We start from the raw sequence: 24,094 nt of genomic DNA on the forward strand, positions 1-24,094 counted from the left end.
TTCCTCTTTGCCCTAGTTCTTGATGATTATGCACCTGGCTCACATGACGTAGGAGATCCAAGCACTACTAATTTATACCTTGGAAACATTAATCCACAGGTAATGTTAGAAAAGTAAGATGAATGTGGGCTCATATGCTTTATACTTTTGGAAGAGAACTACTTTGTCAATCACAAAAATAAAGTCAGGAATCTGAAGTAAGCAAATTTGATGGAACTAGATAGTCTCTAAAATTATCCTCTAAAGTTGAGCTTTATTGGTGTGGGCCAAATTGTCTTGCTACAATTCTTAAGGGCTCATCTCTTCTTTCTATAACTGGACTATATTCTGAGTTTGAAATGTTTTGCTAGCTGCTGATTTATTTATAAAATCAGGATATGACTAGTGGGGGACAGTATTCTTTTGAGACTACCCTCTTCTGAGGCATAGCTTGCTTCCTTATGGATTTTTTCCCCCTCATAATAGCAAGCTAGTGTTTGTGCTTTCGTTTTTTATATTTTAATTATTTTCCCCGCTTCAGTGTTAATTGTGTTATGGGGAATTTAGTGGTTGTTATACATAATGTGCTCTTTTTAAAAAATTATGTGTTTTAGACTTCATTGCATATTTACCATTTTCTTTTTTCTCTCTTCTTGATTATACTAGTAGCTGGGTGCTGGGAAAAAAAGTGATCATATCTTTTTCTTTCGTTTACAACAAGTATTTCCTCCTTGACCTAAATGTGGTAATCACTGCTGCCTGGAGAATGTTGCTAAATGCCTAAAGGAACCATCGCTGTAGAACAGCATATTTTAGATGCAGGATCTCAAAAGGAGGAAGAGGGGAGGTGAAAGCCACCCAGCCTCTTCCTTCTGGCCACTTGTTTGTGTGAAACAGAATGTTTATGGTCTGAAAAGATTTGTGCATGCCACATGAGGGCAGGATTTTACCCGTGTAGAGGTCCTAGTTTGAATGGGAACTTGTAGTGTTAGTATGTCTTTTTCCATTTTGCAAAAACTACTTTACTTTCTTCTTGCTTGGAATTCTTTTTTTTTCCTTTCTTTTTTGCATACCAAAAAACTCTTCTGCTTTTTAATAGATGAATGAAGAAATGCTGTGCCAAGAATTTGGAAGATTTGGGCCATTAGCCAGTGTGAAAATTATGTGGCCTAGAACTGATGAAGAAAGAGCAAGGGAGAGAAATTGTGGCTTTGTGGCCTTTATGAATAGAAGAGATGCTGAAAGAGCTTTAAAAAATTTAAATGGTAAAGTTTTTATTGTCCATTTATAGAATTCAGACTTTTTTTGGTTCTGAAAAATATTTATAAAAACTTTAGGGAGAATGGACGAGAAATGGAAGGGTTAAAAATGAGAATTAATTCAAATCACGAGAAATCTTTTATTTTCTTTTGAGAGTTAACCAAGGTGACCTTTCTTTTCTTTCTTGCAGGAAAGATGATTATGTCTTTTGAAATGAAGTTAGGTTGGGGTAAAGCGGTGCCTATTCCTCCACATCCGATATACATTCCGCCTTCTATGATGGAACATACGCTTCCCCCACCTCCGTCAGGACTGCCTTTTAACGCGCAGCCTAGAGAGCGGTTAAAAAACCCCAATGCTCCCATGTTACCACCACCTAAAAACAAGGAGGATTTTGAGAAGGTAATTAAAAAAATGTACATAGGGCGCATCTAATTTGTAAATACTAAATCTGGTAGTATTTCTTTTCAACAATTTTTTATAAATTTGTGTGTAATTCTGTTTGGCAACTCTTAAAGAAATAAGTAGATGTGTTCCCTGCCTTAGCCCGTGGAAACCTGTATTGAAATACTAGGTCATATTTTTATTTGTGGCTACCATTCCTTTTTTTGACCACTTAAGTTTTTTTCCCCTTTGTCCACTGTTGTATCCAGGTTTGCTTAAGTGCAAAATATCTAATTTTACTTTGTTCTGAGAAAGTGATACTTTGTATTTGGTAAAGTGACTTTTCAATTAGAATAGACCTCCTAAAGAGTTAAAGTGTTTGGATGGCAGCTAGCTAACTTAGTTCTCAAGATCTGAGCTGTTAGATACTTAGAGCATATGTGGTTTTTAAAAGCAGTTAACTACTCTAGTAAAAGCAAAGGGTGAGTATTTTCTTTTTATTAAACATAAAACCAACTTAATTTCAAGTTATAAGAATTTGTTGGTTCTATTATGAGTTAATTACACTTAAAATGACAGGGCTGGTTTTAAAGGCTTGGGAACAAAGTAGCAAACTGTATGGTAAGATGCAAACAGTTAATTATTTCACAAATTAAAATCTTTATCTGATAATTCTCGGTGTAGTACCTATTTCAGTGCATTGATGTGCATTCTGGCAGGAATGTTCTGATTCTTTGCATTTGGTGAACATTTATTGTTCACTGAACACATCCATTTGCATTTATGTAATTGCTTAGTGTATAATTCAAATGCAGTGATTGCCTGCAAAACTTGTGATTAGATGTGTAGTATTTTCAATGCATATGTATATTTTTGCTTGTTACTTGTTAACAATACTCACATATTCTATGTTTATTATCTGATGTGACTTCATATACAGACTCTGTCGCAAGCCATAGTCAAAGTGGTTATCCCAACAGAAAGGTACATGTTTTTCTTTATTATTACTGATCTAAATATAGACAATATCCCCTTCTGAATTAAAAAAAAAATGGTGTTGAGGAAAAGGTAATATCTTGACTGAGCAATGGTTCCTTCCCAGTCCTTTTTGGGGGGATATGTGAAATTCAACTAACTTTAGTATACTTTGCAATTTTATGTCTTTATCTTTTTTGTTTTTATTGTTACCAATGTAGAGAATTTTATAGCTTTAGTAGTTAGAATGTGTTTAATAGATTTAATCTGGAGTTGTTAGTCTAATATTAGACTATTATGATGGGAAAATAGGTCTTTTTAATGTCATAAATTTTGGTGTTACAATTTGACCCAATCTTTTATTTTTTTCTTTGTTTCTGAATTATCTTTGTTTAATGTGCAACCGTAGGTTGAGTTCTCCTTACCTAAGGCATAGTTTGTTTTTTTCTAATTGATTTTAAGAAGGAATTCCTATTATTTTCATGAACACTGAACATACTAGAAATTTTTTCACGATAAAGGTGTTTGGAATTCTTTTATTTTCTTTTCTTCCTTTTTTTCTTTTTCAACATAATGTTAAAGCAGAAGAATTCATGCTCTAGGTATGCTCTTGCTCAGTCAAGCTAAGCCTTTTCCCAAACACAGGAACACAACACTGGTTGAATAATAAATGAACACAAAAGAATACCAAATTCTCTTTGACATTGGCCTTGGTGAGCAACACCAGCTGAACTGTCTGCGGCAGCGGGGGACCAGGAAAACATCATGGGATGGATTGGGAAAGTATACAGTTTTTGACCAGACATTGGTACGATCGACTCCAATAAATGTGGTTTTATTATAACTGAGAGACAATTTTTTGGTTTTTTTTTGTTGTTGTTGCTCAGAATAAGATAATTACCATTTTAAAATAAAATAATGCACTTTAAAATATATCATATTTTTGTACTACACTGTTTCATTCTGATAGAAAAGTCACCCTTTTTTAAATAAGAAATTAAACACACAATCCTTAAGGAAAGAGTTTGATTACAATTCTTTAATAATCTTGAATTCAAGTTAGCAACAGCTAATTGTCAGATTTTGATTTTAAATAATCATATGAAGCATTTTAAAACTTCCTTAAACTTTACATTTTCTAAAATAGATTTTATCAGTTACAAGCCTGTTTAAAACTATAGTGGGTTTTTTCCCCACTGATGAAGCGCTCACAGAAAAGTATTTTCGTAGCATTCACAAAACATTTATCTGGTAGTAGCTTTACATGTAGCTCGGCTTATTTCTAAACAAAATTTTGAGTATACATTTTGCTGAAAAGTCTTGACTCACCATTTCAATGAATCCTTTGTTTTAAACTTGCTAAATGATTTTTCATCTATCTTTAATACTCAAGTCAACTTGCTTTTGACTTAATTCATACAAGTTTCTGAATATATAGCGTTTGTCCACCTATAATTGATTTTATATATTATGATACATAAAATTTCCCTTCACTTTAATTTGACACGTAACAGTGGGAGTTTTGGAACTGAATCATAACTTTGCATTATCTCCCTTCATCAAAATAATGTCGTTAATTATATGGATGCTGAGAATACATTCTCATTTGGATATCAAGAACTGCATATTTGCAGAGTAATTAATACTTCTGTGAAACAAAAATAATTTTTAGATTTAAAATGAAGTGATGCTTTTGGTTTTTTGTTTTAACAGTTTGAGGTTGAATTAATAGTTTTAAATATATAGTTTCCCCTTTGTTAAAGATTTAAATCTTCATATAATTTTTTTTACTAGAGATTTTAGTGTCCACTTAAGTAGGTTTGTTTGCAAACTGTGAAAAAATAATTTTAATCACCATGAGATAAATTATTTTATTGTTCATGTACTCTGAAGCAGGGCATAATAGAGCCCCCAAAAATCTGTCTTATTCTATAACTGTATATTTATTTATATTCCAGCAGTTATTATGAACTTAATTTGAGCTGGGAATGCTAAAGGTGTAATTTAGTGTGTGCCTGTACCAAGAGCCAATATCCTTTTGCTTTTCCCACTTGTTATTTATCAACTCTATATGTTGGGGACTGGTGAAATGAGAGATCACAAGCAGCTTATAGTAAGCTGAGTCATTTTTGCCTGACAGTGTAAATCACTGTCTAAAGTTGTATTTGGAGTCTGATAAAGTATCACATGATTTTGGGACCCAGCTTCAGATTTTAAAACTAAAGGCTTTCTATGAGCCCAACCAATAAAATCGCGTATTAAGAAGTTATGTATGTTTATTTTCGGCATTAATATTAGAAAGTAATGGTTATGACAAATGGAAAGGGCATCTCACTCTGTTCCGTATTTTGGAATATTTTGGAAAGAGGACTCCATTTATTTAAGGCTTTGGCAATATAATTGCTTCTTTGATTCATAGTACAGGCAGAATTGTATATATCATGAATTGTGTGAGCTAGTTTGAAGTGTGGTCCAAAGGGATGTTGCCTCATCAAAGGTCAAATTCAATAAAAACTCCATCTGCTATATGTGTACCAGAAAAGCACAGGAGTTGGATGGGTTTTTTATTAAATCAGGCCTTAAACTTGTCAAATAGTTTCACATTTCTACAAATTATAGTCATGTATATAACACTTCAATACCACCACAAAAGTGCTTGATTTAGGAATATTTTCTTTAAAACTGAGATAGTGTGTAAGTTTTTAGATGGCTATGATAACATGTAAGCTCTAAGTTACTGATTTTATATATTTGCAGCTTTCTCATTAGTTGATTCATAACTTAATGTTTTGCATTTGGAAAATAAAATTAAGTGGCATTTAGAAAATTAAGTCTTTATTACTATGAAGCTGTGTTGTGGTTTCCCACCCTCCCTGCACCTTTCCTTCCCCTCCCACTCCCTTATCCCTGTTGCCCCCTTCCCTCTTAATGCACAAGGCATTAACATATGCTCCAGGTTACTTTTTTGGTATAAAATTCTGTGTTAGCAGAATCATCTTTTTCTGCGCAATTATAGTAACTTAGGTCAAGTGTAGTTGTATATAGTGGTAGGTCTGAGTCCATTTTCTTTAACTGTGTTGTTGTTGTAGGAATTTGCTCGCCCTGATACATCGAATGATAGAGTTTGTTGTACGTGAAGGGCCAATGTTTGAAGCTATGATTATGAACAGAGAAATCAACAATCCTATGTTCAGGTGTGCATTTTTTTATGATGATAAAATATACATATAAAATTTGCCATTTTTACGAGTACAGTTCATTGGCATTAAGTACATTCACATTGTTGTGTAGCCATCACCACTGTCTTGTCTCCAGAACTTTTCTCTGAACGTAACTGAAACTCTGTACCCCCTAAATAATAACTCCCTATTCCCTTGATCCCTCAGCCTCTGACAACCACCATTCCACTTTCTGTCTCTGAATTTGATTACTCTAAGTACCTCAGATAAGTGGCGTCATACAGTATTTGTACTTTTGTGTCTGGCTTATTTCACTTAGCGTAAGTCTTCAAGGTTCATCCATGTTGTAGGGTGTGTCAGAATTTCCTTACCTTTTAAGGCTGAATAATATTCCATTGCAAGTATATACCACATTTCGTTTATCCTCAGGTGTGCAATTTAAAAATACTTTTGTTTTTTTGGAATGAAAAATATTTCTAAGAATAAAGTTCTAAAAGTATGGGGTTATTTTTGCAGTGGGATGACAAAGCAGTTTTAGTAATTGGATGAAAATTTGCTTGGGTCAGTTTTCCATCTGATTTTGATTTAGTTAATTAAATAACATTGTTTTTAACATTTTCTAGGAGGAAAATGCTTTCCATTATGCTTTTCAATGAGAGAGTCTTTCATAAGTGAGATATAATAGAACAAATGAAGTGTATAGGAAATTGTTTATCTTCTGAATAGCTATGGTATCTGAGACATTCATTTGACGCTCTTAAGTTGTTCAAAAACCACTGCTTTTGAAATTATATTTTGGGAAAAATCTCTCCATTGCCAGACACAGTATCTGATACATAAGTATTCAGTAAAATTGATAGTAAGACTCAGCAAGATGCATACACACCTTTATTTTAATGTCAGTCATAAAGCCAGTCTGTGGTTAAGGTGAGAAAGGGGGTAGATGGCAGATGGCAGTGGATGAGGATTTCTCTTCAGAGATCTTTGCTTTAGTTTCGTTTAGCACTAAATAGGCAAATAATATTTGTCATTTGTGTATATTTACTTGAAGAGAGTTCTTCATTAAAGAATGGATGTTTAATTTTTTAAATTTGTTTTGTTTTAGGTTCTTATTTGAAAACCAGACACCAGCCCATGTTTACTATAGGTGGAAGCTTTATTCTATTCTACAGGCAAGTATAATCAATTACTTTGTTAATTTTGGCTCTTGAGGTATTAAACCTTTCTAATAACATTCTGGACATGTTTATTAGGGAGATTCTCCAACTAAATGGAGGACGGAAGATTTTCGTATGTTCAAAAATGGATCATTTTGGAGGCCACCACCATTAAATCCATACTTGCATGGGATGTCAGAAGAGCAAGAAACAGAAGCTTTTGTAGAGGAGCCTAGTAAAAAGGGAGCACTTAAGGAAGAGTAAGATTTTTTTCCTTACCGTTAATATATTCAGAAAAGTTGCTTTAATTAATGGTCTTTACTAAGATGTTGACCCTAAAATAAGATAGTTTTTTTCACTTGTGAATGTTTAAAATAGTAACATCTCTCATCATATGCTTTGTAATTTTAAACATCTTGTCAAGTATAAGTGTGTGTCCTTATAAGTGTGTGACCTTGACCTCTTGCTACTGATAAAAATTAGTCATGACCTCTTAAGCAGTGATTCTCTAGCAGTGGAATGCTTCAGATTCTTACAGAAATTACCCCGAGACCCTTAGAATTCTTGCCTTTCTGAATGCAACATAAAGAGAGGACAGATGATTGTATGGCTTAGGGAGGTCAGATGGTTGCCAAGTCTCTCCACACAGTTCGCAGTATGTGGCCACCATGCAAGCATATGTTGTTATTAGTGCTCAGTCAGCAGTGGTACAGTGCTGTTAGCCTGGTTTAGGAAGCAGAAACAAATTTAACTATTAAATGTTCAGAGAGGAAGTTCTGTATACCTCATGGAAAAAATTAGCTAAAAGAATTTTTAGCATATAGGATTCTGTATAGTCTATAACTCTTAATACTAGCTGCATTGATGCATTGTTTGTGAGAGCATTTGCTGATGGAGAACTGTAGTATTTGAGAGTATATTTGCTTCTGAAGATGTATATTCATCATTACTTTCCTCACAGGCTAAATTTGGTTGTCTCCTATTTTTGTAAATAAAGTTTTTTTGTTAGTTTGTTTTTTTTGTTGAGGAAGATTTGCCCTGAACATGTTGCCATTCTTCCTCTTTTTGCTTGAGGAATATTTGCCCTGACCTAACATCTGTGCCAGTCTTTCTCTGTTTTGTATATGGATCACCACGTGGCACAGCAAGGCTGATGAGTGGTGTAGGTCTGTGCCTGTGATCCAAACCTGTGAACCTAGGCCACCGAAGTGGAGTGTGCCGAACTTAACCACTATGCCACGGGGCCGGCCCTGTAAATAAAGTTGTTTTGGAACACAATCATGCCCATTCCATTCCATGTTGTCTATGGCTGCTTTGGTGTTTTAGCAGCAGAGTCGAGTAATTGTGACAAAGACTGTGTGGCCTGCAAAGCCTAAAATATTTACTGTCTGATCCTTTACAGAAGTTTGTCATCCTCTGCGTTAGCCTGTCCTAATCCTATGCAGAAGTGCTAAAGTAACAGGCAGATGGCCTTCAAGGGAAAGAAAAGAACACGGCAGTTCTTTTTCAGTGTAATGGGCTAATAGGACTGGGACATGCTCAAAGATTCTTGAGAAAAATGCCCATAATTTTAAATTTACTTAATTTGTAAAGTAGAAATCACTGGAATCATTTAATTGTTCCCGGAAAAGTATTCTTCCCCATATAAGTTCTTCAGAAAAAAGTGTACTGTATTTGGGGAACTTAACACAAATCAGACTTAATACAATTTAGTCGTCAGAATTTTATCTTAGTGGGTTTTAAAGAACTTAGTTTATGAACAGAAACTAAAATGGCATTTGAAATTTATGTCTATAAATATTTATAAGTTAAAAAAATTTGTATTCAGACAGAGGGACAAATTAGAAGAAATCCTGCGGGGTTTAACTCCAAGGAAAAATGATATTGGAGATGCAATGGTTTTCTGTCTTAATAATGCTGAAGCTGCTGAAGAAATAGTGGATTGCATTACTGAGTCATTATCCATCCTAAAGACACCCCTTCCCAAAAAGGTATGGAAATGGTTTCTCTTTATGGAACATTTGATGAAGTGAAAGGGAGATATTAGTTGACTTCTTTTTGGATTGAAATTGGTTTGCTTTTTTGCATGAAGAACTTGACTGAAGAAATCTTTCCCTTGCAGTCTTATTTTCCTTCTGCCTGGAAAACTTATGTTAATTGACACAGAAGTTATCAACAGGTTGAAATGTAAATGCGTTACAAATTTTATCCCTGCCAAAGTCATGGTTGTGGTGATGTTGAATTTCTTATAACTCTTCTAAGTAGCTGTGTTTATTAAATTATAGCTAAACATTAGCCTTATGCCACTAATTCCAAAAGATTTCAATATGGAATTTTTTCCCAGATATATTATTCACTGTTGGTTTTTAATCTGTTTTATGTTGTCTTTTGGTATTCTAGATTGCCAGATTATATTTGGTTTCTGATGTTTTATACAACTCTTCAGCCAAAGTTGCTAATGCTTCATATTATAGAAAGTTGTAAGTATAATGATGTAAGCTGATATTCCTGAAATAAAATATTTAAGGGTAAGGAGTTTATTAAAAGGATTTTGTTCATTAACACCCTAATAATAAATAATTTAAATTTTTTCATAGTTTGTAGAGTTTTGTAAAAACTTGGATTGCGTTCATTGAACTAAACCAGTTTAAGCTAAATTACCGGTTTTTGGGGAATTTTTTGTATCAGTTTTTTGATTAACTATTGATAATAGAACAAATAGGAAAAATTAAAAAATGACTTTATTTTTCTTGCGTATTTAGCTACTTGCATAATGAATAAGCTGAAACAATAGAAATAATGGCAAACACAAAGGCAGAGCATTAACTGTGTATAGACTCGACGTTCTCTTCTGATTGTCATTGTATTGCTGTAGTTCATTGTTCACGTTTTCCCAGGCAATAGGAAATTATGTTTCTGTACTGTAATTAATATATAGCTCTTCCTCAATTCTCCAGAGTTCTTTTTGGTGTTTATTTTATGAATAGGGAAGCTTAGGAAGTTTGGGAATTTGGGTCCTAATGTTAGCTCTGCTATTAGTTTTTTTGCCTTGGAGAAGTCACTTTTTTCCTTTTCCTATTTTATAAAACAAAGAAGTCAGACTAGATGGCTCAAAGTATCCTAGATGTAGAGTTCCTTGATAATCAAGGGAACTAGTTCTTAAGACTTTTAGGGATTTTGTAGGAGAATAATTCAGAATAATAGGAGTTAAAGCAGTTAAATTATGGTTTTAGAGTTTAAGCACCTAGTTCTTGATTTTTTAAAGAATTACTTGATTGATTTATACGTTTTTTTTTAAGTCCACGAGGGGTTTTCAATGGCTAGCATGCTGAAGTGGATAGGGATTTTTAAACAAATTCTATTGTAAAAAATATACTATTTGAATTTCAGTTTTGAAACAAAGTTATGTCAGATATTTTCAGACCTCAATGCTACCTATCGTACAATTCAAGGCCATTTACAGTCTGAAAACTTTAAGGTACGTTTATTTTATTATTTTTGCCCTAGTGTTTTAAACGGGGGATGGTGGCTAGGAAGCACATTGGAGGGCTAGGAAAGTACCTAAGATAAGTATAAGACATAACTTGCATTTTTCAGAAATTATCATTTTAAAATTTAGTGCCATTTTACTTTCAGTATCAAAAAATGTCCTGAATTTTAAAATGTATTATCTAGTATTATTTTGTCAGATATTTGTTTTAGGTTTAAGTGTTTTATTTAAGTATTTTAAATATTAGCCTTCTCTTTTCACAAAACACATTCAGAAGATAACTTGTTTTGTAATGGTGTATATAATTTGGCTGGATTAGGAACATTCATTTTAGTTACTCGTATTTAGAAAGTATATTGACTTAACTAATTTTTTATAACCTCTTAAGATGTAGATTAATGTTAAGAAAAGCCAAAGTACCTTACTTATAATTGAATAACTAGATATACTTATCATGGGAAGAAGACTTATTAAGGAAATTTCTTAGTTTGAGAAGATGCCCAATGACCCCACCATTTAGGGGATTCAAACAAACAACTCCATTTAAGAACTTTTTGACTTTAAATTTTCTCCATAAGTCAGAGCTTATAGAAAAGTTTACAGCGGAGACAGAGAAAAGTGTGAGCCAGAATCAGGAAGTACTTCTTTGAATCATTAGGGAATTCAGGTCAAAACTTGATTTACCTTGATATCCAGCTTTCCTAAGTTTCTCAGCTGGTCTTTCCCAGAATGTGGCCTCAAGCGTACCTCTAGTAGAATGGGACATGGAACTTCAGTGGTCAGGAGCAAATAGTTAGTTTCTTTTTCGTTGTATTTAATTTTTTTCCTTTTAATTAGATGACATTGATTTTTTAAAAGCATTTTAATGATAGTTATTCTCTTTGAATTTTAAAAACAATATCTGGTTAAAGGAATATTCAGCAAATTGTGGTGGTCATTCTCATGAGATGAAGTTTGAAACATACTGCCCTAAATGATAATTCGTCGTCTTTTCCTATTTATTTAGCAACGGGTAATGACCTGCTTCAGAGCATGGGAAGATTGGGCAATTTATCCAGAACCATTTTTGATCAAACTGCAGAATATTTTCTTAGGACTTGTAAATATTATTGAAGAAAAGGAAACAGAGGTAGGCACTCAGTGTATTTGTCTGATTATTTTAAAATGTATTTCTGGGGATGCTGTGGAAGTGTGATAGATTACAGATGTGAGTAACATTTCTTTGGGGAAAATACTTACTGTTTATCACTAAATAGTGACTTTTTTTTGCTGGAAGATCTGAAATTACGTATAACAGGAATTCTCTGTTTTGAGTCTTTATGTGAAAATTGGTGACTGGTTTTTTATTTGATGACATGAAAAGATTTATATTACTAGAAGAAAGCAAGTAATAGAGCAATATATAGCATGATTTCATTTTGTTAAACTAAAGGTAGCTATATAAGTTAAATATGTGCATGAAAAGATGTACCACAATGCTAGCAGGTTCTGTTCATCACCATTCTGTTACTTTTTACTTCCTCAGTAATTCTTGAAACCTTAATCTTCATTTCTACCATCCTAATGCAGCTATCGTAATTTCACTGTGTCTCTTATAGATCCTCCTAATTGGCCTCCCTTCTCCAACTACATGGTCCTCGTTTCAGTTTCTTAAATGTACAGTGTTTCCTCCTACCATATACCCTTATACATGTTCTTCCCTCTTTCTGGAAGTCTCCTTTTTACCTGAGATCCTTCAGATCTCAGTTTAAGCATAGCTTCATTGAGCCTTCTCAGAACTCTTTGGGTGAAACCTACTTATTATACACTGTAATAGTACAATATACCTCTTTGTTGTAGCAGTCATCATAGTTGCGGTTATATATATATTGTCGTGATTATCTGATTGCCTGGCTCATATTCCCACCCCAGTTCTGTCCCCCCTCCTCCAACTTCCCCCCATTCTACAAAGCTCTGACAGGAGGGACCAAGCTCATTTCTGCTCGTCATTCTATCCTCAGTACTGGATGATAAATTATGTTCTTATTATGTCCTCACATTGTAGCTAGGAATGTGGCTATCCAGCTGGTTGGTTTATACTGGATTGCAAATTAATCTTGTAACAATATGACTTTAGCAATATTACAATAGTATGTGTGTTTCCATAGGATGTACCAGATGACCTTGATGGTGCCCCTATTGAGGAAGAGCTTGATGGTGCACCCCTAGAAGATGTGGATGGAATTCCTATTGATGCTACTCCCATTGATGATCTCGATGGAGTCCCTATAAAGAGTCTTGATGATGATCTTGATGGAGTGCCTTGTAAGTTCAAATTTCAAACTGATTATATCTAGCTAATAAGTCTGATTCCCAGAACTCTTTAATTTACATACATGCTGATATGGAAAAAGGTTACAATTTCTGATTAAGGTGTCAGTCATTAACTTTTTTCTGTCTTTTATTTATTTCTGACTTTGCAAAATTCAAATACCCAGTTATACATTTGACTGTGCCAAGAAGGTTTTCTTTCTGATCACGTGTCTTTTATTATTAGTTTTCCTAACTTACAGGTTCAGTTTTCCTGACTGCCTAAAATCATTTTTGGAAGTAGGAAGTGTACACAATGTTCAGTACATTTGAATTATATGTTAAAATATTGAATAATATATTCTATAGTTTAAACAATAATTAAGATAATAAGGATTTTTTTACTTCCTCCACTTTTGCATTTGCTTGAAATAATAATAATCTGAATGTTCTCAGTTGATATATATATATATATATACACTATTTAAAAATTGGACCTCAGATGCAGAGAATTGGATTAGTCACGATACTTAATCTTGACACTAGCATTTTAGTCCATGTGTGGCCTTATTTTATTTTACTTTTTAGTAATATAGTGAATACCCGTGAACTCTTTTAAGTTAGGTCATCCTTAGTAGTCAGGGTTAATAGCTCATCTTTCCTCCATAGTGGATGCGGCTGAAGACTCAAAGAAGAATGAGCCTATATTTAAAGTTGCCCCATCAAAATGGGAAGCTGTAGATGAATCTGAATTGGAAGCACAGGGTGAGTAAAACTATAAGTATTAAGCTTTAAAAAATTGAGTACTTAAAATTAATTATTGGTGCATGTGTATGTTTTCCCTTTATATTTTATAGTATATTTCAACCTTAAGACCCAGTGTTATCATATTTTATTGTCTAGGTTTTCATTGTGGTTGCTGTTATAATTTTCTTAGGTCTTTTGGTTTGGATGCTTTGAGAGGAATCAGAGAAATCACTAAAGACATTTCAGGTTAAGGCATTTCAGTAGAAAATGTAGAAGGGAAGCTATACCTATTTGGAAATCTACTTAGACGTCAGTTTCAGAGAAACCAAGCTTTGACTCTCCCATAATGCTTCACCTGTTAGATTCAGTTTAGACCTGCCTTTCATACTTACTTGGACATGTATCCTAGGCTTATAATCTATAATTGTTAATATTTTTAGATTCTAATGAAATAAATCCTACCATCCTGCACAGAAATAAGGAGACATTGTGTCGTTTTGTGAATTTGAATAAAATTGTAGTGTCGGTGTGAGGAAAGAAATAGATTTAGCACATGGGAATGGCTGTTCAAATAGATATAGATAACTTCTGTAATACAAACTTTCAGTTCTAAAGTTGGGCTTCTACTATGCTACTGCAAAAACGCTAATTTACCTTATGGAATTACATCCTTTCTTTCCTTCTGTTCAGCTGTAACAACTTCTAAATGGGAGTTATTTGACCAGCATGAAGAATCAGAAGAAGAAGAAAATCAAAAGTAAGAATCTAAGTTTCAAATATACTCAGTTTCTTATTGCATATATGCTCCTTTTTTCATTAAGAGATATGCTTGAAATAATAGTGAAGAGGAAAACTTCACTCAGAAAAACTTGAGGATCATTTTTAGTTCTCCGTTGTTTTTCCACTGAATAAAGAGCTTTTGATTTCTGGTCTTGATGCATCTGGTTTCACTGTGCTTTTGAGTTTATTTCTCTGCACTAGGTTATATGTTCTCACTTTGTAGTTACTAATTAGTCACATGTATTTATTTCAAATCTTAGCTGTCAAGTATTGTTTTGGCTCCACAAAAAGTGATTTTTAAAATGTGAATGGGAAGGTCATGTTCTTTTTCTTTTGGGTTTACATTGCTAAGAAAAATATTGTATTATGATCATTCTGTTATGTTATTTAAATACCTCAGAAGAACTAAGTAAATAAAGGAAAAAAACTTTTCCTTTAACCTATAGAGAAATTATCATTTTGAATTTTGCTCTTCGGTTATTACCCCAAAATTGTTTTTGCATTTAATACTGACTGTGATTATAGGAATTCTTACCCCTGAATTCTCCTGCAAGTTTATATTGGCAGTTTTTAGATAGCACTTGACACCTTTTTAAATCAATGTAAAGGAAGTTAATTTTTTAAGCAGGAAAAGAGATGACTTCAAGAACACAAAGCAGAGGCTTCTGTTTTTTGAAAAAATCTTCTTCTGTTCTTCTTCAATGGAAGAGTGAGCAAAGGGAGGGTCCCGTGTGTCCCAGCACAACTTGGGCATTTGTATGGATTCAGTCAGTGGCATTAGTAGCTTTTAGATTGTTAAGGAAATGTGATTGATCAGCATTTATGAAAAACAATTTGATATGATGGGGGAAACTTGGCAACAGTGCTGTCTTTCCAGAAACGTTGTTGTGATCAGATCAAGTCAGCAATGATTATGACAAAATATTTACAAAATATAGATGTGGTTTGCTGATGGAAATACCTATCCGAAGCTGTTTAGGAGTACGGGAATTGAGTACTAAAATTGGTAGTTTGCTTTAAAAAACAGTGGTTCTTTTAACCTTTTTTATATCTACAATCCCATCACTCAGTAGCATCTCTCACCATTTCTAGAATCACTGCTTTAAAATGACTATTTGTACTCATAGTTATTTAATTTAGAGGAAAGGAAGGGTAGAAAAGCCATTTCAGAACTCAAATATTGTTGAATTGGTTTTGTTTCTACAAGTATTCACTTTATTGTGTTAATGTTTGAAATGTGAATGCCTTTTAGTATGATGGTAGAATAATCATACATTGATACAGTGAAGCATGGATCCCTGGAAATATTTTTTTGATTTTTCTTAGGAGCTCCAAGTAAATCATGATAACATAAAAATAACTTCGTGAAAGTACAAAGCAAGGAAAAAATACTTTTTCACATACAGTACAACTTTCTGGTCCTTGAAATTTTCTTATGCCTCTCTACTACTCCCTGGTGGCTGAATCCAAAATGCCTTTTTACTAAGGAGCTGCTTTTTGAAACTAGTAACTGTATTTATTGCAGAAATGTGATTAAAAAAATATATAACACTACCAATGTTTTGCAGAAAAGTTAGAAATAGCAATTTCATTTCATTTGTAATGAATTCTGTATGGGTTTAGAATCTGGAATTTACATTTCTTTAAAAGAAGAGCAAGATGAAGCAGTGATGAGATCTGAGCCTGAAACTGGTAACTAAGAGCTAAAGCTAAAACCAATTAGAGGGCCGGCCCGGTGGCGCAGTGGTTAAGTGTGTACGTTCCGCTTTGGCAGCCCAGGGTTCGCCGGTTCAGATCCTGGGTGTGGACATGTCACTGTTTGGTAAAGCCATGCTGTGGTAGGCGTCCCACATATAAAGTAGAGGAAAATGGGCATGGATGTTAGCTCAGGGCCAGTCTTCCTCAGCAAAAAGAGGAGGATTGGCAGCAGTTAGCTCAGGGCTAATCTTCCTCAAAAAAAAAAAAAACCAATTAGAACAGACTGCTCAGGCCTTGCAAAATTAAAATAGCAATTGTAAAATATGTGTATATTTTAAATTATCAAAGTATAATGCAGCTCACTTAAAAAGTCTTAAATAATATGATTAGTCTTTAGTGCCTAGCCATCTAGATCTTTTCTCTCTATATATAACAACATACATATCTACTTTAAACATAAATTATATAATACTGTACATACTGTTTTGTGATCTGCGTTTTTCATTGAAGTGTCATGGATATTATTTCATGTCCATCTGTGTATTTATCCACTCTGAATTAAGCATTCAGATAAGTGTACAAGGATGTTTACCAAGGACTATTTGAAATTGCAGAAAAAACTTTTTGAAAAAATCATAAATAATAGGGCTGAAATTGGTTAAGTAATTTCCATTGTGTAGATAACTACAGTTTAACTGACTGTCACATCCTTATTGACTGACCCTTTCCAGAGTAATCTTTCAGTAAATGTCTGTATTTACACCTACACGCAGAAATAGTTTAATCATTTAGAAGCATCTAAAAAAAAGCATCTGAAATTCTTGTGTTTTAAAAAATTAACTAAAAACTGCATTTAGGAAGTTTCTGACAAATTAACAAGAAATATTAAGTAAAGTATTTTGAAGAAGAATCTAGTTTTTTCGTGGTTGGTTTTGATTTTTTTCTTTCTCACGTAAGTATTGTATTGAGTTGTACTTGAGTGTGGTAGTAATGATTTGTGGGGCTCTTAGAGTGTAAAGTTTGTAAAGCATTTTATTAGTGTTCTGGAAAGGATCTTTGGATGAGAAATTCAAGAGCTAGTAGCATGGTCTTCTGTTAGTACCATGTTGTGTCTGATTTTGAATTCCCAGCACTGTGTGTGTCTTGCTTAAATATTTCTCATTCAGTGTGAATCTGATTATCACTCTAAAATAATTAAATGTTTATTTGGAAAGGTTTTGGTTATAACTTTCTACATTATGGATAGTTTTAAATATATGCTAAAAGGATACCCTCTACTTAAGGTAAAATGTATTTAGTACCCAAATACCAACAAATAAGGGTTTATCATGTTCAGATATTAAAGGGAAAAATGACATATTTTCTAGGCTATGCCAGTAATGTTAATACACAATCAATATTGTTTATAAGGAATTTTATTTGTGTAAACATAAACATTCTGAGTTTGTTTGTACATGGATGAATTGTTTTGCCCAGATTTAACATAGATACACACAAAGCCCAGTCCCAGAACATACAAGTCTTTTTTTAAGCTCCTTCATTCTTTCTGCTTCAAGAACATTCTGTTAATCCTATTCTAGCAATGATGACCAGTTTTACATATAGTTGCCTGCCTCTACACTAGATTGCTTCTGGAAAGAAGTTTTCTTCTGTAGCTTGCCCATGGTAGTCACTTATTTTTTCATTTTCTTCTTGTCTGACCTAGAACCAGTACAACTTTCAAAATCACCTATGACATAAAGTATTAATGTGTGGTAATATTTAAAATATATCCATTACTTTATTCCTGGGGTTATGAGCTAACCAAATAAGGTCTTTCCTGCTTCATTGATTGTTTCATAGTAACTCTGTGTGACTCAGACTCATGTGTTTTTTAGTTTATAGGCTCTGCTGAAGAAAGGGTAAACATTTGGGTTTTTAAACATTAAGCTTGATGAAATCACTCTGAATTGTGAAGTATGCAGAAATCTTTGATTATTCATTTCATTTAACTGCTGCAAGGGAAGTTGCAGGATGAAAGGCATACAGATAAGATTAACAAACAATTTTTAAAAGTATGATTATGTTGAAGCTCAAACTTTTTTTGTGAAGGAAACAAGAATTTTATAAAATTGTGTATATTATTGGATCAGATATTTTATAAAAAATGTTTTAGTGGTGAATTGTCGTCTTATGTTTTGTTAACGTTACTTAAACTCTAAGGCAGTGAAAAATAAAAATGCCAGACTGAAGAATGTAACTTTTTTTTGCTGCCTTGACATACAGTGTATATTCTGCTTATTTCCAAAGTCAAGAAGAAGAAAGTGAAGATGAAGAAGACACTCAAAGTTCCAAATCTGAAGAACATCATTTGTACTCTAATCCAATCAAAGAAGAAATGACTGAGTCCAAGTTCTCTAAGTACTCTGAAATGAGTGAGGAAAAACGAGCTAAACTTCGTGAAATTGAGGTTAGTATTGCAGTGAAGTTTAAACAGCACTTCACTGGCCTTCTTTCACCTTTTCCACCAAACTAGGCACCCTCTTGGCATTGTACCTTGGTACGTACCGTTCCCTCTCTGCCTAGAAACCTTCAAACCAGCTGACTTCCTTCAGGCCTTTTTAGTTCAAGCATCCTTTTCCTCATATCCTTTTCGTACTCTTCTGGATTTGCTTACTTCTCCCTATTTATCTCTGTTGTGATTTTACAAGTATTGTGGTATATGTATTATGTTTTTTTTTTCTTGCTTGCTTGCTTGTTTAATGTCTGTATTCTCCACTAGGCTGATTTCCATTAGAGGAAAGGACCATGTCTGTTGTCTGTTCATCATCATATCTCCAGTGTCTGGCACATAGGAGATCCTCTGAAGATACTGATTCTAATGAATAGACTGTATCTGCATTATGAAAATCATTACATTTTGGGGCTGGCCTGGTAGTGTAGCAGTTAAGTTTGCATGCTCTGTTTTGGTGGCCAAGGGTTTGCAGGTTCAGATCCCAGGTGCGGACCTACACACTTGCTTATCAAGCCATGCTGTAACAGGTGTCTCCCATATAAAATAGAGGAAGATAGGCAGAGATGTTAGCTCAGGGCTAATCTTCCTGAAAAAAAAAGGGAAAGGAAAATCATTACATTTTGAGTGTATGTGGTGTGTAACAAGGAAAAGTGAGATTTTCTGGCATGTTCAAGTTATATGTACATTTTATTACAGTAGGCTCATTTTATGTGTCTGCACCCCTTAGTGATGGGGAGAGAGTAGACATTAAGTGGGACTTAACAATAAGAAGGAGAAAAACTTGAAAGAGTCCAAACTATCTCAAGCAGATTTTTCCCTTCCTCTAGCCCCTGTCCTTTTTCAATGCCTCTTTTTTTATTACCAAAGGTATTCAGACATGTCAGAGAGGGAAGGGTTTTGCAATAGGAGCGTTCCTCCTATTTCATCCACCTTCATTTCACCTCCACGGTGATGAAACATTCCCAGTAAATGTTAGCTGCAGTGTTGCAGTCAGTCCAGAGCCTCAGAAGTATATGTGAGAGTGAATTTTAATACTCTGTCCTTTCGTTTAACAGTATTTTGAATGCCTCTTGTGTGTCAGTGCTATTCCTTTTACTAACTCGTAATCTCTACCACATTAGTTACCCTGTTTCTGCTTCTCCACCCACACACTGTTAGGCTGATGATAAGTTCTTGCCCACCTCTTTCTCCAGTATCACCTAGCCAGAAATTTAACGGAGAAAGTATTTTGTTTTAACCTTACACAGAATCAGTATGGTGTCAGTTATAAGTGGAGAGGAGAGATTTTTAGAGTTAATAAGTTGATTCATTTTTCCTGGGATGTATGCATATACATTCTTTATAAGATTTTTAGGGGAATAAGATATTGTGTATCAGTGAATGCCCTCAGCTGTGGACGTTTTTCAAGCTGCACATGTCCCTTCTTAACTCTCAGAGCTCCTCCCAACCATACTCAACTCTGCCTTACTGACCTGATGGAACTGTTGGAGTAGAAACAAAGACTGAGTTCAATAAAAATATGTTTTCTTGATAATTGGAGTTATCCCCTTATAAATGTCAAAACAGACTGATCATTGTTAAATGTTCTGTCTCCTTATTGACTTAGAAGAAAACCATGTAATTTAGCTTTTTATTAATTGGAATGGTTTTTATGAATCTTACTATTTCCACACTGTATATGTGATATACGTGTGTACACGCATTTCTGTACTTTGTGTGCTCTTTGATAATGTCTCTTCTCCCTTCGTTGTCAGACACTCAGCGCTTGTTTCTCCTGCTCTCATAGTGCCTACCTCTTAGAATTTACTTGCCCTTTTGAGCTTTGGACTGTGAACCAAATCCTAATTTTAAAACATAGATCTTGGCTTCATTTTAGAATTACCTAATTCTTCTCCCTTATTTACTCTGAGATTTAGTCATGTGGCATAAAGGTCCACAACTGGTGGCAAATTTGGACTAGAACTCAGCTCATGAGCATTGTTGCTGTGTTCTTTTTTCTCTGCCCCTAAATTGAATGTCACTTTCTGAATATGGAATCCAGTGAGTACTCTTTTATTGGAGAATCCTTAAATAAAGAATAAAGTTCTAATTAATTTTATTCTATGTTATAGTATATATGTATGATGCATCTGTATACTGTAGTTTTTCTTTTTAAAAGCTCTTCTCGTTCCCCAAATGTGTCCTAATAAAGATATCTTTAGGTGAACATTTTTTAGCATGGGATTAATAGACACCAAAAGATTTGTGTTATAAAATATTGACATTCTCTACAAAGCACTTCGAAAACATGCAGCCGTATGATGTTGTAGCATTGCCTGGAAGCAAGTTCTTAATCTTTCGGATACCACTTAGAGCAGTGCCCAGGCTGGAGCTGTCTTTTCCAATTCTGCTGTTATCCTTATTTCTCCTAACAAGGATTGGAAGAGGGGAACACTAGATGGGGAGCCAGGTGGCGGGTCTTCTATGTTGTTGGAGAAGAAAGATCCCTTTTCTGTCCTGATCCCCGAGGAAAAAGTGAATAGTTGAGTGGGAAGGTGATACTTGCCACTGTCCTAGGGGAACAGAGGCATAGATGGCTAAGAAGCCATTGCACAGGCTGTTCTCTTTTGAGTTGGGACCCTTTGTTACCTGTTTTTTGGGTGCCCTGGACTTGTGCTTACACCTAAGTTAGGCCACATCAGCAGGAACTGTAACTTGGGATTTTATAATGATTTTTAAAAAGGTTCTCTAGGAATGCCTTTCCCCAAAGTAGCATTCAGGTCTGTTGTTTGGCTCTTGGACACTTTACTTAAACTGATTTACCACAAATACATTCTATAGAACAGAGCCGTTTTAGTCATGAGAGGCTTCACACAGTGTTGAACTCCGACATTTAAGTATCTCCCCCTTACCTTTACATCTTACCGTCTTTTAAAATGTTATCATCCTTAAAACGAGAAAAAAAAAGCCAAGACCTTGTAAGGATTTTGAAAGAAGAGAACCTCAAAGCTCTGATTATAAATGACCCTGGTTATAGAAGTGGAATTAGGTAGAAAAAGGGCAAAAATCAGAGAACTTAATAGAAATGCTCATGAAGTCAGAAATAGTGAAAATACCTCTTTGAAAGGAAAAAAAGGTTTTGTAGCTTGTTTCCATTCTATTGGAAACCCTCATTTGTAGGGAGGGGGGGAAAGCCTAAAACAATTGAGATCTTATTTTTAAAATATAAATAAAATATTCTAACAGCATTTAGTCCATTTTAAGGACATATCACTGCTGAATAAAATAGTTTACGATGCTTGCATCTACAATAATTCCATTAGACAAGAATGTCTCCCCCACCCCCCTCTTCTAGTGAAACAAGATTGTACAGGTTTGGGACCGTAACCAGGTGGTACCATCCAGGATCCATGTGCTGTCCACCTCTGCCTCTAGCATCGTCTAAGTCCTCCTGCTTTTCACCTTATTTGTCCTTCCTTAGTTCAATAAGGAGGTGTATATAATCAGCCAGTAATCTCTTGGTAAACTATAGGTGGTCATTCTTTCACAAACAATGCTATAGTGAATATTTCTGTACAGATAGTTTTGTGTTTGTGTATGGATGCATTACAAGAAATGGAATTTGAAGTTTTTCTGATCTTTTTTTAATCAGTATATACTCTTACTGTCTTAAAAAATACATTCCAAATGTGATTTAACCTTTTTTGATGTCTTGATGACTAGTGATTGCACTATACTGTAAAAGGAGTGAAACCTTCAAACTATGCAGCTCTGTGTTTTGTCCTACACGAGCTGTAACCAGCATGCTGCTGTTCTTTTTAAATAGTTGCTTATCTTTGTATGTTCTGCTGGCTGTCATATCTTGCTGGAAGTATGCTTGCCTGTAGCAACATTGCCTTTCTAATTTGGGGAACCAGATACCAAATTCATTATCATTGTGTGGAGATAATAAGTAGATTCTTAAGGGCATATGAATCACAGTCATCTCATATGGCTATGCAGGCTGTGGACCCACAGCTAATCACTTGAATTTTGCATAGTTGGGCATGTCTCACAAGTGGCCTTCAGATAAGGGGGTTTTATGTTGACATTATATTTCGACTGAGTCATAATCAGTTACTACTTTGCTGTTTTGATGTTTTTCCTTTTTACACACTTGTTTTAAAGAAAAGAATTTTTTAAAAAGGGGGCAAAGGAGGCCTTTAGAAGCTATAGTGATGAAAAGATTTATTTTAAACATGTTTTATTTCACAGCTCAAAGTTATGAAGTTTCAGGATGAATTGGAATCTGGAAAAAGACCTAAAAAACCAGGCCAGAGTTTTCAAGAGCAAGTAGAACACTACAGAGATAAACTTCTTCAACGAGTAAGGAAAACATATACACAAATAATGTGCACTTTCCAAAGTTACTTGTTTGACTACCTAGAAAATTGGTATATTGGTATACTTAAGGAAAAGTATATTTCAAATTACATTCTTTGGTGTGTAAATGCTGAATACTGGTAGACAGGGACATTTGAAATTTGATGTTCTACAATTATTTCAACTTGGAGAAAGGTCTTAGGGCATCAGCACAGTATTTTATTCTGGATACTACAAGTGGACTAGAAAACCCTGCTGAAAACATGCTTTCAAAACTGGAAGACCCTCCAGAAAGAGTCATATTTGTGACAGTGAGATACTGACAGCCCCTGAAGTGGCACAGAGACAAAGATGGAGTTAGAGATTGGGAAGTTCGTTTAGGGTTCTTTCCATTGTTTCCAAGGAGGGACAGCAAGTGGTAGAATACCTTGTCAGTGAATTCTAAGCTTTTGAGGGACCTCATATTCTTGTACATAAAAAAGTATGGATATACAGAGAATTTTAGAACAAGGAGGCCCATATTGTAATTGTTGAAAGAACTTAGGAATTTTATTGGGACTGCTATTAATTTTTACCTATGTCTTGACTGTCATTACAAAATAGATTACATAGAAAGAGAAATAGGACAAAGCTAGAAAGGAGCTGACAGTCACTACGAAGCTATTAATAGTGTACAAGTGGTGGTGTGAGCAGCAGTATGGTAAAGCAGCTTTGTGCTGCACTGATCTGTGGTCTCCTGGTGCCACTCTGCTGAGCACTTCTAGCCAAGTCACTGAAGCCTGCCTGTTCTCTGTGAGACTGGGTTGATTGTCCCAATTTAGCAGTATTTTGAGTTAGATAATAGCTACTATTACTCTTATTATTGAATTAAAATGTTTAAAATATTTTAAGTATTTTAACTGTAATTTGATTCCTATAAAATTATGAATCAGGAAAATACATCCTACAGATCACCAGAGGGAGTCAGTCTCCTCAGCATCACTTTTTAAATTTGTACACTATATGTTGTATTAGGAAAAAAGATAAATGAGATTTTTGAAAAGATGCCATGTATCTGTACCCCGTGAGTGCCTTTGGAGATGGTGGCAGGTGTTTGATATGCATGAAAGACTATACCTTGAGATGCTCACTGGTCCTGATGGTAGTAATACATGTATTACCATTTTAGTCTCCTTGCATTCCGTGATTGTAATTGGAGAGAAGGATGTGTTTGAAGGTACATACCAGGAGTCAGCTGACTGGCCATCAGCTCATTTTTTTAAATAAACTTATTGCAACACAGCCATGCCCTTTCAATTATCTGTGGCGGCTTTTGGACTAC

The 24,094-nt window shown here is 34.4% G+C and overlaps 1 protein-coding gene across 5 annotated transcripts in view; it reads left to right on the forward strand.

Annotated features, from left to right (window-relative positions):
* The window catches only part of U2SURP (U2 snRNP associated SURP domain containing), a 45,906-nt gene that overhangs the window by 16,775 nt on the left and 5,037 nt on the right, over window positions 1-24,094 (forward strand). For 3 of the 5 annotated variants that reach the window (XM_046660905.1, XM_046660916.1, XM_046660927.1), the window contains exons 10-25: window positions 17-99; window positions 1,079-1,244; window positions 1,430-1,641; window positions 2,564-2,607; window positions 5,688-5,792; window positions 6,883-6,949; window positions 7,031-7,194; window positions 8,763-8,925; window positions 9,335-9,414; window positions 10,325-10,412; window positions 11,431-11,553; window positions 12,572-12,728; window positions 13,383-13,478; window positions 14,151-14,217; window positions 18,204-18,387; window positions 22,666-22,776. In XM_046660905.1, the coding sequence (XP_046516861.1) occupies window positions 17-99; window positions 1,079-1,244; window positions 1,430-1,641; window positions 2,564-2,607; window positions 5,688-5,792; window positions 6,883-6,949; window positions 7,031-7,194; window positions 8,763-8,925; window positions 9,335-9,414; window positions 10,325-10,412; window positions 11,431-11,553; window positions 12,572-12,728; window positions 13,383-13,478; window positions 14,151-14,217; window positions 18,204-18,387; window positions 22,666-22,776 (1,910 nt within the window). The remainder of the gene's footprint in view (window positions 1-16; window positions 100-1,078; window positions 1,245-1,429; window positions 1,642-2,563; window positions 2,608-5,687; window positions 5,793-6,882; window positions 6,950-7,030; window positions 7,195-8,762; window positions 8,926-9,334; window positions 9,415-10,324; window positions 10,413-11,430; window positions 11,554-12,571; window positions 12,729-13,382; window positions 13,479-14,150; window positions 14,218-18,203; window positions 18,388-22,665; window positions 22,777-24,094) is intronic. The other 2 variants (XM_046660936.1, XM_046660946.1) reach the window with 1 other exon arrangement.

The sequence above is a fragment of the Equus quagga genome, chromosome 1, assembly GCF_021613505.1.
Source record: "Equus quagga isolate Etosha38 chromosome 1, UCLA_HA_Equagga_1.0, whole genome shotgun sequence".
NCBI classification, from domain to species: Eukaryota; Metazoa; Chordata; class Mammalia; order Perissodactyla; family Equidae; genus Equus; species Equus quagga.